The following is a 14,303-nucleotide window of genomic DNA, read 5'->3' as shown; positions in this document are numbered from 1 at the left end:
AAAATGGAGTTTACTGGTTTTGGAGTGGAGAAAAGTGAGAGATTTTGAAACCTTTAGATAATTACTGAGAAAACTGAGTTGTTGTACCCCTCTTGTCCTGGTCTACTGAAGAATTGCTTCACTACAAGCTATCTCTCTGGCTACCCTGATGTAAACAAGCAAAAGAGCTTTCAACCAAGGCATTAGCCCATGAACTCCTCTTCCAGCTTTCTTCTCTCTTTTTCTCCTGGAAGTATGGAGTCCTGACTCATGCTTGGTTTTCTAATTATCTGTTCTTTCGTCCCAGCCTCCTGTCCAGAAAAAAAATGAAGACAAGAGGAAAGAAGAAAATTAGTGGAAAGAACTTTATTTCACAGCTGGCTGTGAGGCTGGAAGAGGGGCTTTTGAATCTTTTACTTCCTCTGTACCTTCTGGTGGTACTCAAATCTGTATCTGCCCATTGTCACTTTTTCTCTCACTAGGGTTTGAGAGCTGTTCTCTAATTTGTTATGTAACTGCCAGTAATGCAGTAGGCTGAAATTCCCATCAATAGTGAAACTGTAAAGGAGAAATTGAAGTGGTTTGGGTCTTAAATGGTTGTTATAGTCTTCCTCTCAATACATCCTCCCTGGAGATTGTGGCTCTGGCATACCAGAAGGTGGTGTTCCATCTTTTATTATTCATTTCTTTAATAAAGATTTGCTGGGAGACTGCAAAGGTGTGAAGTAAAAACTTTGCCACCTCTCCATGCTCCTGAGTTCATTCTGCCTCTTCTTTAAGCTCACAGGAGACTTTCCAGCTCTGATCAAAAGTTATAAAGCCCAGTTTGCAAGGGGCTATGCTCTGCTTAGTATTTTGAGAAGCAAGGAGTACTTCCTTGGGCTCAGCACAATTCCTGAACTTTCAGAGCAGGTTCATGTCTGGCCATGGGCATGATGAATGTAGATAGGTTTGTACCTATGCAGGTTGACATGCAATCTTTATATAGTGATCATTCTCTCGCTATTTTTAGATGAAAAATTCAGTCTTTACCTACAGTGTTTGTAAATATTTGACCTTGTACCCTTTGTACACCTTCTCTCTAGCTCTTCTTAGTTGCATGTGATGTTGTATGAGCTAGTCTTTCCATGTGCTAGGGCAAATATTTTGGGATTTACTGTGACATTGCTTGTGGTAATTTCTTCTCCAGTATCCAGTGTTTCAGTCACCTGCTGAACTAGGAGGTTTATCCTATCTATAGGAGTGTGTGTGAATATATAGATGCTCCTACAGATATCATATATGTGTATAGATATATAGATGCTCCTCTCCTATATATATAGGAGCTGACATACAATCCTCTCTACTTCTCTTCTAAGAAATGAGTTGCCTTTTTTTTTTTTTAAATGGAAGAAACTGGAAAACGTCCTTCCTTTCCTTTACTAAATCTTAACAGTAGGTAAAAGAGTTGACAAAGACCCTCTCTTCTAGTGCTGGGCTATAATACTGTGTGAATTTTATGTGTTGCAAAAAGCATGTTGCTGCTTTTCTGGATTTCATTATCATACATATAAGCCACTTTCTTTTACCTTTGTGACATTAGAGACTGCGGAGTGACCTGCTAGCACTGTGGTTCTCTAGCTTAGAAGTAAGCAAAGATGACAGAGTAGGACATGCCTACTTCAAACCATTATCTAGGAAACCTTGTCATCCTAACTTCTTGATTATCTAAGAGATTCCATAAATGTTTAGAGGCTATTAACAGATATTATTATCATAGTATAATATCTACTGATTTTTGTAGAGATTCTGAGAAAGTGAAAAAGCTTTTCAGAGGCATGCAGAGTCTTAAGCTTTCCCCCTTAGGACACTTTCTTAGAAAGTTGGTTTGGTCTCTATTGGGAAAATTAATAAGGAATTTCCACTTGCCATTCTGGCACCTCTGTGGATTGTCATGTTTGAGACTTAAGAGTACTCTTCAGGCATTGGATCTTACGGTGAGGAAGGAGTGGCAGTGTTTTATTTGGCCTCTTCATCAGCTTTATTTTATTTCCTCTAATATTTAAAAAGCATACATTCCTTCTGAAAAGCTTTGTTGGGTTCCCAGAAGGTTTAGTTCAATGACACCCCCCCAAATGCTCTGTGGGACCATTTTCTTATGGCAGGTGTTCTCTTGTTGGTGAGGAACATGAGAAACACAAGTAGGTGCTCGTGATCTCTTTGCCATGATCCAGTGTATGCTGGTAAAAGTCCTTTCCAAGTACCTGTCATGTGAGATTAAAACAAACAGAAACAAAGTCCAAAACAGTATCGATTCTGCTCAAGTCATTTGTTCTCTATGGTTGTATTCAAGTTTTATGATTGCAAGCTGAATCCTTTGCTTGGTAGCAGTGCTTCCTTTACCACCTTTACCTGTGAAACGTGAATGTTCTTAACCAGGCGTTTGTCTGTACTATATGCAGGGCTGCAACATCACCTCATACCTATCGGTGAAGGATTGCTAGATATGTGTGATTTCTGATGCCCCTACCCTGTGAGGATGTATTTAGTATACCGGTTGCAGTTCTCTACCCATCCTGTCCTTTTTGCTCATTGAAGTAGCCTGCTCTGAGCTCTGCTGGTATACTAGGTATCGGATAGATGCTCATCATGTAATGCCTCTCGCAGAGACTTTCCTCTTGCATTGCCTTTGCAAGACTGTGGAATATTTTCATTGCATTTCTGTTGATAATTATACCTAAATGATAACTGCTTCAGCATATTGTGAATGCTGGTTCTTCTTTTTTTTTTTTTTTTTGCCTGTTTGCTCTGGTATGTCCTCCAAGTGCATTTAATGGAGAAGAGGAAATACAGAATAAGAAAAAAAACCTACTCACTGGTAATAGTTATAGCCTTCCTTGACCTTATTTTCAGCCATCCATCTCTTTATTAGATAGCTTCAGCAGATGTTGGGGGGAGGTGGGTGTGGTTTTTTTTTCTTTTTTTCCTGTTGCATTTAATAACGATATTCTGTTTATATTGATTTCTCAACTGCCTTGCTCTAGCTTTAAAGACAATACATTTTGTCCCCTTGCTTCAGGGTAGATGCAGCTTTAATATTTAGTACAAGGAGACCTTTGAAGAATGGAAAAGATAAACATGGAATGAAAATACACTAAAGACAAATAATTTCTTTTAGATTTACTGCATAACTTTTATTAGTTATTTTTGGCAACTTTACAGGTATTATTGAAAAAAGTATGCAGAAAATTAATCAACTTACATTTGGCATATTGTTTTGAAGTAGCTTAGTCATCAGAATTTCCAAGAATTCTGATTATACTAATATCTTACTACTACTGGTTGTGCAAGTTGCATTTCCTGAGGAAATTATGAGGTGTTACAAAATAAGCCATAGTGCTTTGTTATGAAACTCCACTGTTTATTAATCTAAGTAAATCTAATACAAAGGCTTATTTAGTGCAATGAACTGAACTTCCAAAATACCCATTGTTATTTCAGTTCTGGGATTGATCCTACTCACCACGCGTTCAGCCGGTACCCCATGGCAGTATGCATGCAGTGCCATTGGCTGCGGTTTGGCAGTACTGTGGATTAGAACTCCTAAGAAAATGCAAGCACCATTTTCTCTTTCACTTTGTCCCTGAAAGTGACATAGTGTATCCAGGCATCAAGAAGTCGCTGAACTGCAGTTCTCTAGAACTCTGTTTCCAGACCTGAGGTTTCTGATATAATCTCTTGATCATTAATAGTGGTGTCTCCCAGACTTCCTGCATAAATGGACAAAATTGAGAATACATCTTGATTTATGATATCACTTATGATACTTCAGTGATCAATCAAAAAATCCAGTTTCAGTGTGTCTTTACAGTTATTGTTTTATGTATTTTGAAAAACTGTTTGTAGCTTATAAAACTTACTTCCATGTGGCATAGCACTGAGAGCATGTGTCTCTTGGTATCATATCCTGTTGCTGACTACAGTAAAACAAACTTGAATATTTGAACCTAAATTATCACTGCCGTATGTTTCTTAATGAAGGACTGTAACTCAAAATGATGATAATTTTCTTGTGTGCATTACTTTAATCAGGAAGAAATAGAGCCGTTTCCCGAAGAACGAGAGAACTTTCTTCAGCAGCTATACAAGTTCATGGAAGACAGAGGTAGGCATTTTAATCTTTGACTTGTAGAAGCTGAAGATAGATGTGTTGCTTAGCAGTACTTTAAAGAATTGAGTCTGTAAACTAGTAATGCTTTGCAGTTCAGTTTTGGAAACAGTGAGACTGTATTCGTCACTTGTGACTCCCCTGCTATTTAGAAGATAAGTCTGTCACTTGACTCTTCTAAAATACAGTCACTTATTCGTGCTTTCAGAAATAAATGGATAGTACCTCATATATCCTAGCATATTTTCTACTGTGTACTTAGTGTGTATAATCAAACATTTAATATCCTGAATAATTTTCATGTATATGCTTAGTTTAATAACTTTAAAATATTTAAAATAAAATGTAACCACCCTTCTACTTTTCTGGATCATGGAAAAAAGCATTTACTTTGTGCTAGTTTTCATGTGTGAATCCTGATCACTTAAATGCATAAGCATTATCAGTAAGGTAGATTGGAATGTTTTTAAAAGCAAATGCCATTTATTATATTAAATCTTTACCAGGTATTTATACACTGCAGGAAAAGCACAATGTCTGTGGAGGCAGGGGTGAAGGTGTTTATCTTTAAATTAGTAGTATAACTAGTTAAATTAGTATCTTTTTAATTACATGTGAAGATGAGTTGAGGAGCTGTTTACAAGAGATGACAATGTGGTAGCTACTGCTAGTACAGTAGCATAGGAAGTTTCAGTTCTTTGAAGCATTGTGGGATTTGTTCCTGGGGAGGTGTGGGGGTTTTTAATTGTGATTAAAGGACTACACTGGTATTTTTAGATGTAATTGTTTCAGCAGGTGAAATAAAAATATGTGTAATATAGGTAGCAAGAAAAGTTGCATCATTTGTGCATGTTCAGTAATATACAGAAGAATGCATATGTGTGAATTAAATTACATTACTGAACTACAGGGAAAATAGGTTATAAAGACTCTTGAGTTTGTTTAGTTTCATTAAGAGAAAGTACTGGATTCATGAGGTGGTCAGAGGGAGGGGTTTACAATACTGTAATAGTGTAGTAATGCATATGATGTGGATTTCCTGTTATTCTGAAAAAGATATTTCAAAACACTTTAATAACTGTCTCTGTTCACAGGGACTCCTATTAACAAACGACCTGTATTAGGATATAGAAATTTGAATCTCTTCAAATTATTCAGACTTGTACACAAGCTTGGAGGATTTGATAATGTGAGTATTAGTATGATGAGTATTCCAGAGCCATAAAATCTGAGGATACTGTTTATTCTTGTTTAAGTAGTGATAAAGAAGAATCTTACACAGGAGCTTTAGATGTATGAAAATTACATATGAAAATTAAGTTATATATGAAAATTAAATTTAGACATATGAAAATACTACAGCTACTTAAGACACTCTGTAGCTCTGAAAAACCAGCTTTAACGGGAACCAGAAAGTAATTACATTCTAAATAAATTACATATCTACTCAGCATGTTTAATTATTGCTGCATAAAATCAGCCAGCATGTGTGGGTTTTTTATGATATTTCAATAAATGTTTGTCTGATAAAGTTGTTACCTCAAAGTGAAAAGAGTCACTGCTCAATAAAATCTCACAGACACGTAATCTAGTTTAAGGTCTGATGTGAGGCGCTTAATTCCTCTCTATTCTGGGCAATATATAGAAGAATGTGCTGACTGGGATTAGTGGGATTGGTCTTGGAGCAGTAATTGAAGCATATGGAATTCATGTCCAAGCAGATTCTGTTACTGCTTTGGACTGCTTCCCATAAATTTAGCTTGTCCGTTGAGGAGGTATGTTTGTGCAGTGACACCTTTCAGATACACAAGAGAGGATCTTGTACTTGGGTGTTGCAGTACATCTGCTTTACCTTCACAGATGGTTAGAAATGAGCATATCACACTGTCACAAAACTTTGACGCCAAAGGGCATATTGAGGACATAATGAAAAACCGGTAGCCACTGTATCTGGTGGAGTACTGCTAGGGCTGAGTATTGTTAATGCTTTGAGTGATTTTTTTTTTTTCTTTCCAATGTAATTCAAATTCTAGCTCTGATGGTTAAGAATTACTTTAAATATAAAATAAAAATTATGTGCTGATTTTTCTGATCTTTGTATTTTCTTTCCTTTGTTTTATTACCACCTGGTGAGGAAAGCCTGCTGTGGCTCACTGAAATGCAAAAATGCTAAATTGCTTAAAGTAGTTACATTAGACTACAGTGTGCATGACAGTGAAATACTGTGTGTGTGATAAATAGTAATTTTATAGATCAGAGGAAATTACTTGTAGTTATTTTCCAAAGTTGTAAACTGTGTTGACTTAGTCTTATTTGTGTCAGTGAGTTAATTCAAAAACCATGACTTCATTTTCTTTAACAGATTGAAAGTGGGGCAGTGTGGAAGCAAGTTTATCAAGATCTTGGAATCCCTGTATTGAATTCAGCTGCAGGATATAATGTTAAATGTGCATACAAAAAGTAAGTAATAAAGCTATGAAGTTTGTGCTAAAACAGCACTAGAAAGAACTGCAGTGATCCTGTGGTAGTGGTAATATACATAAAGTCTGTAACTTCTTGGTTATAATACAGTTTTTTAGCCTTTAAACATACTGTTCATGTTTGGCTTCTGCTAGGTAGCCTGTTCTTTCTTGAAACAAACTTGCTTATCACAGGCAATTTTTTTTGTTTTAGATATCTCTATGGTTTTGAAGAGTATTGTACATCAGCTAACATTGAATTTCAAATGGCATTGCCAGAGAAAGTGACGAGCAAGCCTTGTAAAGACTGTGAAAAAGAAAAAGAATTGAAGATGCGTGAAGAACCAGAGCAGGATGTAAAAGAAATTAAAGTGGATAAGGAGGAGTGCAAGCAGGAGGAAGTAGCAGTAGTACAACAAGAAGAAAAAAAGTTAGCTGAGAATGATAATGAAAGTAAAGAAAATGATAAACCCTCTGTTCTGGTAAAATATTTTAATATTCATGTTATATTCTGTTTATAAAGTCAGGTGGTGTGTTGATAACCATTAATTCATGTCAAGATTGAAATCTCCATAGTGGATTTAAAACGAGAGAGAACCATGCTGTAAACCTAATTCAGAGCAACACATTTGAGCCATATTTATCCCTAGGTGCCTGTTTTAGGGGATCATGATGTCAAAATGTCTGACTTGTTAGGAAGCAGCTTCAACATTCCACTTATTTGGGGGCCTCCCAGGTCAAATGGAGAACTAATTAGTGTGTAGCTTTATCCTGATCTGGGTAATGCATGCTCAAAACTAACTACAGTGCTGATGCTTTTATTTTGCATTTAGCCATGCTTTTAAGCCCTCATAAATTTGCCTTTACTTTTTTACTTGCTTTTACTTCTCTGCTCCAGTGAAACCAGTGAAGCTCTACAAAGACCTGGGCCATATGATGTACACAGTGGTCTAATGTAGTTCAGTGGGCCAGAGACAAAAATGTTTATACCTTTTCAAAACCCAATGTTGACTCAGTGGTTTTAGCAAAGGAAGTCCAGGGTGGTAAGCTGAAGTACTGTGCTGTGCCAGCTTAGCAATTTGCTCTGGAAGCAATGCAGTCTCCTCAAGTCAGTGTGCAACACAAATATAATGCTTCTGCGTGTAGGTCGCAGCCAGCCCTGGACTGTCTGCTGGTACTAACTCTGGGGTGAGTACCAGGTTGGCCAGTACTGAGACCTCTGCATCCTAAGTGAAAACATATGCTGTGAAGTGTTCATCTTAGGGATTGCTTTGCAGTTCAGGTCTAAGAGCTGCATGCCTATATCATTGTGACAAAACTAGCTGGGACACTGGCTGCAACTTTGAAGTCTGTTATGTTTAGCTTGAGATTTTCAGAAGAAAAAACAGCAGAGGTGCTGTAATTTTAGAACAAGTCCTAGGCTCTAGATTTTTTTGCTCATATAACTTCAGTGAGTTTTGTCTGCCTTTTCTTAAATCCTTTGTATTTTTATTTCACCTTGTAAGTTAACTAAAGGTTTTATTATCCTAGGGAAACAAAAAAAATTTGCCAGATTCTGCATATACTCAGCCTGATCAAGAAAAGGACTTAAATGTAATCAAAACTGAAGATGAAACGAAACTAGAAGATAAAGAGGAGGAGAAGATTAAAGAGATGGAAAATCCTACCGTAAATGCGGATGCTGAAGAAAAAGAAAAATCAGGGTAAGTTACTCTGTTTATAATCAGCTAAGGCATCTGATGTGTGTTCATTAAATTTTACTCTTGTAATTTGAACTTCAAATCTGACATCCCTGTCATGAATTAGACTCCTATCTTCCAGAGACCTATGTGTTCCTGATTTTGTCATGGTTAATGCCATTGAAGTTCGTGGATCTAATTTAAAACAAAACAAACAAAACAAACAAAACACACCACACCCCCCCATCAACAAAACAACCCCCCAAAACAAAAAGAAACAAAAAACCAAAGCAGCTGAAGTTTTTACAGGGTCCAAGCCTAAATATTTATAAGCTGAGTGAGCAAAAGAACATATAAAGCATAGGCAACTATTTGATTTAAGACAAAAATACTGCAGCCATTGCCAGTAGTATTTGTCTACTTAATTTTGGTACAAGTATATCACAAACTTGCAGTTTCCAGCTTTTGCTGTTGGACAGTGGTGTGTTATGGGTAACACGGGAAAAGATGGAAGTACCTTGCATCGCTCAGTAACAGCTTTGCTGTTGAGTGGATATGATACTGACAGGAGTCTCTTGTGCAGTCCTTCAGACAGGAGTTTTGGAAGTAGGAGACAGAAGTAATAGGGATTCTCAGGGCCATGTAATCGATGGATGCGTGCAGGTGATCTCTCATTTCCTTTATGGAATGGGGAGGTTTTCCTGTTTCAGCGCAAAAAATAAAGTGGTTTTTGGCAGCCATGCAAAAAAAAAAAATGAAGTTTACAACAGAATATAGTCCTCACTAATCCCCAGTGTGTTAACAATTTATATTCTTACAGTTAGGACCCTCATACAGTATGATTTCAAGTGGTAAGAACATGGCCATTGCAGGTCAGATTGAAGGTTTCTTTTAATACAGTATCTTGTCTTCAACAAAAACCAGTAACAGATGCTTAAGGGAGAAGCTATTACAAGAGGGAAAGCAGATAATGACACCTCCTTATACTTTCACAGCAACCTGTATATCAGGGATGGTGTTTTTGTACTTAATACCAGCTGTTGCCTGACCACTAATTCCCTTGTTCATTCCAGCAGTCTTTGCTATTTAGTAGATCAGCTGTCTTAATCTTCTATCTAAATATCATTAACTCTTAATGCTTTTTCTGGCCCATTAAGAGTTGTGACAGAATGCCATAGTTCAGTATATCTATTTCTGATTCATTGGCAATAGTTCTTTTTTATTTTATTAAGGGTTTTGATTTCCATATAACAGATTCTGGAAGGATCTTTCTGTAAAATGTTTTTGTCTTTCTAAATATTTTCAGTGAGATTACATTGGCAATTTCTGTAACTCAGAAATGTGGAATACAGAAAAATAAAGTTTACTTGAACTCAGTTAGAAGAGCCTTTTCTCTGTGGATGTGATTTCATTATCCTATGTGAATTTTTCTTTTTTAAAGGACCAATTTCTGGAATTTGTTACATTTGCCCTTTTAAAGGTGAACTAGATAAGTTGTACTGTAAAAGGCTTGCTGGATTTTCAGAATTATTAAAGACTGATTTTACAATGCTATGTTCAAAATATATGACTAAATAGATGGAAAACTTTAAAAACTGCTATTCTCTAAGCAGTGCAAAGTTCCCTAAATTGTATATTTATATGTGTGTATGTTTTTGATTTTACTTTTGTGTTTGTTTATATACTTGGAAAGTAGAGTGGCTTAATACTTACCCTGCTGCTATAGTAAATGGTACATAAAATTAAAAGCTGCATTTGCTTTTCAGTAATCCTTTTATTGTTTTTGTTGTTTTTTTAATCTTGATTCACGTCCATTTGGGTTATTTATGACATTTAAAAATGTTATGAGTTTTCTTAGTTTTTTATTTATGAAAACAACAAAAAGCTGTAGAAAATACTATTTCCTCTTAATTTTCCCCAATTCATCTGATTGTAATTGAGTGCTTTTCTCTCTGCTTCTCTGTACTTACTCAGTAAAAACTCTTCTAACTAGTATTTTGCTATTGTGATGCATGAAAGATTGTAATGAGTTGCTTAGAATAGAAAGTATAGCTCTAAAAATAGATGTAGGTGGTGATGTGGCCATTGCTGGGGATATGTTTCAAGGAATAGTTTAAACTTACAAAAATGAAACATTTGTAGCAGTTACTGGTCTGTAAGCATTTTTAAGCAGTAGTACTGTAGTAGTGGTGTTAGCATTATTTCTTTTCCTTTCTTCCTTTAGAGATTGATAGGAAGTACAAAATGCACTTCCGTCAGCTTTAAAGAGTTTTTAAAAATGTCACTGTCATCCTAAATGCTAAACAATGTTTTTAGCATTTATACCATAAAGGGGTTTTGTGAGCCTGGTATGCTGGTGGGGACATTTAATAGATGTTGTACTCCCCCTGTCCCCAGCTTTATGGGTTAGAAGTGGCAAAGGTTATACGGAGGGAAAATGCTGTGGTTCGAGTTCTTTGAACTGAAATACAAAATGAAAAATGCATTTTTGTAGGTGGAAAACTAATCACACACACAAAAAATTACCCAAAATGTAATAAAAAATATATCACTATGGACTGAATTTTTGTCAGTGTATTTAAAGTGTATTCCTGAAACCTTTTTTAAGCTATGGACCATTTGTCTTTCACAGTCCTAACCAAATAGCAAAACAAATTAAATCTAATATTATGTAAGGCAAACTTGTAGAGTTTTTTATTTGAATTTACATCTGTAGGATTTTGGGCATCTTCATGTAGCTTATTTGTGTGTAGACACAAAGAACCAAGACAACAGAAAAACTTCTGGGTTTCTTCTTGCTGAATTTCTGTTGGATGAACTGGATCTAATTCCCAGCTTCCAGATTTTAGGAAGTACTACTGGAAGCCAGGGTTGTTTATTTTCCAGAGGTTTTGTTTCTCTGTGCAATCCCATGTGTCTCAACCCTTTGAGATTGCTACCACTTGAATCCTGTGGTCCCTTCTGCACAGACTTTGACAACATGATGAAAAGGAAGAAAAGCTGAATGTGGTTCTCTTCTGTTCTCCTCCAGAGTGCCTGTTTCTTGCCTGCTTGTGTATCTGTGAACATTGAGAATAGAGATTCAAAGGCAGCTTGCCCCTTATTCTATACATGTTTTTCTTTTTTTTTACTGTGGCTAGTGTAAGATGCATGTGCTAGATACGGTTTTGTGCAACTACTAGTCATAAAATCAGTAAAAAAAGGCCAGTAATGTGTTATTTCTCATTGGTCTGCCCCAGAGAGATCTATACAAAAATGGCTTTGTAAACCTGTCCTTTTCCCTAATGTACAAAGAAGTCTTCATTCTTAGTCAATGAATAAACAAAGTTTTAAATCCTCCTTATTTTGAAGTTCCTGCTAGCTTCATGTTGTGGAAGCAATGGTCTTCAAATATAGCATTGCATAGTTGGTGCAGTTTTCCTTTGTAGCATCTAACATTAACTGTTGTAACTATTCAAAGACAAGTCAAAGCCAACAAATTGAGAACTGAGGGGCTTTTCTACATAATGAACAATGTAGACAATGAACATGTTCCCAAGAGGCTGAGGCCAGGAGCCTAGCAGAGTTTTTAAATGGTGTGGGGGTTTTAATATAAGCTAATAAAATAAAAGTAAGTATTTAAAAATTTAATAGTAGGTACAGTTTGTGAATTGAAGTGTAGGTTAATTGCTAGTTAACCAATATTAGTAAGAATTTTTTTTCCCCAGATGATTAATTCAACTCCAAGGTTGGGGTGTTTTTTTGGTTTGGTGCCTCCCCCCCCCCCCCCCCCCCTGTTTTTTTTAACACTTTTCTCTAAAGTACTTGGGACAGGCCACTGTCAAGAACTTTGTATTGAACTGAAAGACTAAGTGCTCAGGATCCGGATAATAATTTCTGCTTTCCAACAAAAACTTGCATCAGACTTGTATATTGATAGTACTTGGATTTTTGAGGTGACCAAGCAAAATTATTTGAAGTAATCCCAGTTACAGTACAGAAAGATTGCAAGAGGCTTTGTTCTTATGTTTTCCTTCTTTTGGCTGAGGTGCTGCCTTAACCCTAATGCCAGGAGGGGCTACCATCTCTGGATCCTTACTCTGCCCTTTCTCACCAAGCTGTCATTTTCAGTACTCACAAATAGGTTCTTACTTGGTCTTATGAAACTTCTTGGATTAATTTTTTTTTCTTGAAAACTGCCTGCTGTTTTATTTCCTCCAAGGAAAGCATGAACAAATGTTTTTAAAGAATACTTTAGAAACCTAAACTCTTCCGGTTGTCTCATACTGCCGGTTTAGGTCTTCATGGTATGGTTTTCTGGGAATTGGTACTGTCATATTTTGACAGTATCCAAAGGAGAAAATCCTAAACCTCTTTGGCTGATAATCTTGAATGGAATTAAACCATTCATTCACATGCGAGGGAAAAATCTTAATCTTAGAGCTGTTATATACATCGTTACATGCAGTAATAGCATTTTCTCTCCTATAAGCAGTGGGGGGGAGCTAGGAGTAATAAAAGCAGTAGTTGAGAACTAGGTTAAGATGGGCATTGTTTCACGTGAAGGGTTTTACTAGGTTTATTACCCTTGTAGGTTAGGGTGACTACCTGCTGTGCCTGTGCTGGTGATGGCTTCTATTTGTACAAGAGTTAAATTTTCTGGAAACACTTGATGAGGATTTTCTGAAAGCAATTTACAACGGGATTGTGTAGTAGTCAGAAGCTCCATTTCACATATGGGAGATAACAGGTTGTTAGAGGCAATGTTTTCTTCAGTTCCTTATCTGTTAAAATGACATATCAGAGCTGTATGGTGGTGAATCTAAAATGGTAGCAGGAAGGTTAAAATGTTTTGGAGTGAAGGAGATTTGATACAGAAGGCTTATCTTCTATCTTCTGGATTAGTGTTGAGAACTATATATTGAGATAGCTTTCTTCAGTCTGATTTAGGTTTACATGGAATTTATTAGCTTGGGAGAAGGGAGAGAAATGTGTCGTGTTCATTGCATAGTTGGTGTGAACATCTGCTCTGAATCTTAGACTGTTGGTGTGTATGCAAAAGAAGTAGATTTTTAAGAAATGTACTTAGGTAGTTTCATTTATAGGAACATATTTCTATGCTCTTATTTGTGGTGCGTGTTCTGTTTATGTATTCCAGCTGCCTTTGTATTGGGAAGGAAGTTTTTGTGTAGTCATGTTTTCAGAAACAGAGTCTAAATGACTTTTTTTTCCCCTTAATATAGAATACGCACTGATACATACATATACATAAGGATTGCTTTTGATACAGCAATAAGCTGCTAATGACACAATAATAAAGTGTACAGTGGCAGTGTAAATGTACCGGTCCTGTGCGTGCATCACGTTGAGTGGAAAGGAGGTGCCTTTGATGTGGAAAAAGTAGTTCTGTCATCACACTTTACGTATCTTATGGTCACTACAGAGGTTATTAGCCATGGTAGCTGTCACTGAGACTTACATGCGTGGGTGAGCCCTTAAAACATTCATCAAATACTAGATGTTTTCAAGCTGAGTGTGAACCAGTGCCATAAAAATGAAGACTGCTGTACTCCTCAGCCAGACTTCTGAACCATCCATTACCCTTTTGAGGAATGTTTCAAAATACTTTAAAAAAAACAACCATACAAACAAACACCACCACCCCCACCCCTCCTCACCCCCCCCAAACAACCCAAAAAACCAAAACAAACTTGGCTGAATTATTAGAAGCAATAACATGAGGTCCTTTCGTTTGTCTTCTCCATAGCAGCAGAGGAGAACACTGGTTACAGAGTACATGCTTGCATGGTTGAACTGTACTGTACTACTCTCAGACTTTATTAGAATCACATTAGTGCCTTTCCCCTTCCCTCAGGATGATGGACCATATTCAGATTTTCTCTGTGTATACACAGAAGTCCTTGGAGCTCTTATTTTTAGGATTTCTTTGCAACTTCAGAGGGAAGACAAATACTGGTGAATTTTTGGGGTTTTGTTATTTTGTTTAATGAAAGCTTTGATTCTAGTGTCATGGCATGACAGGTCTTAATGGCCTCTCTG

The 14,303-nt window shown here is 36.6% G+C and overlaps 1 protein-coding gene across 5 annotated transcripts in view; it reads left to right on the top strand.

The window, feature by feature from the left end:
- ARID4B (AT-rich interaction domain 4B) overlaps nucleotides 1-14,303 on the top strand; it is a 94,773-nt gene that overhangs the window by 54,766 nt on the left and 25,704 nt on the right. For all 5 annotated transcript variants that reach the window (XM_072856377.1, XM_072856373.1, XM_072856374.1 and 2 more), the window contains exons 12-16: nucleotides 4,051-4,123; nucleotides 5,221-5,315; nucleotides 6,489-6,586; nucleotides 6,800-7,067; nucleotides 8,116-8,288. In XM_072856377.1, the coding sequence (XP_072712478.1) occupies nucleotides 4,051-4,123; nucleotides 5,221-5,315; nucleotides 6,489-6,586; nucleotides 6,800-7,067; nucleotides 8,116-8,288 (707 nt within the window). The remainder of the gene's footprint in view (nucleotides 1-4,050; nucleotides 4,124-5,220; nucleotides 5,316-6,488; nucleotides 6,587-6,799; nucleotides 7,068-8,115; nucleotides 8,289-14,303) is intronic.

The sequence above is a fragment of the Ciconia boyciana genome, chromosome 3 (genome assembly GCF_034638445.1).
Source record: "Ciconia boyciana chromosome 3, ASM3463844v1, whole genome shotgun sequence".
Taxonomy (NCBI): Eukaryota; Metazoa; Chordata; class Aves; order Ciconiiformes; family Ciconiidae; genus Ciconia; species Ciconia boyciana.
This window is presented reverse-complemented; position numbering and strand designations above follow the sequence as displayed.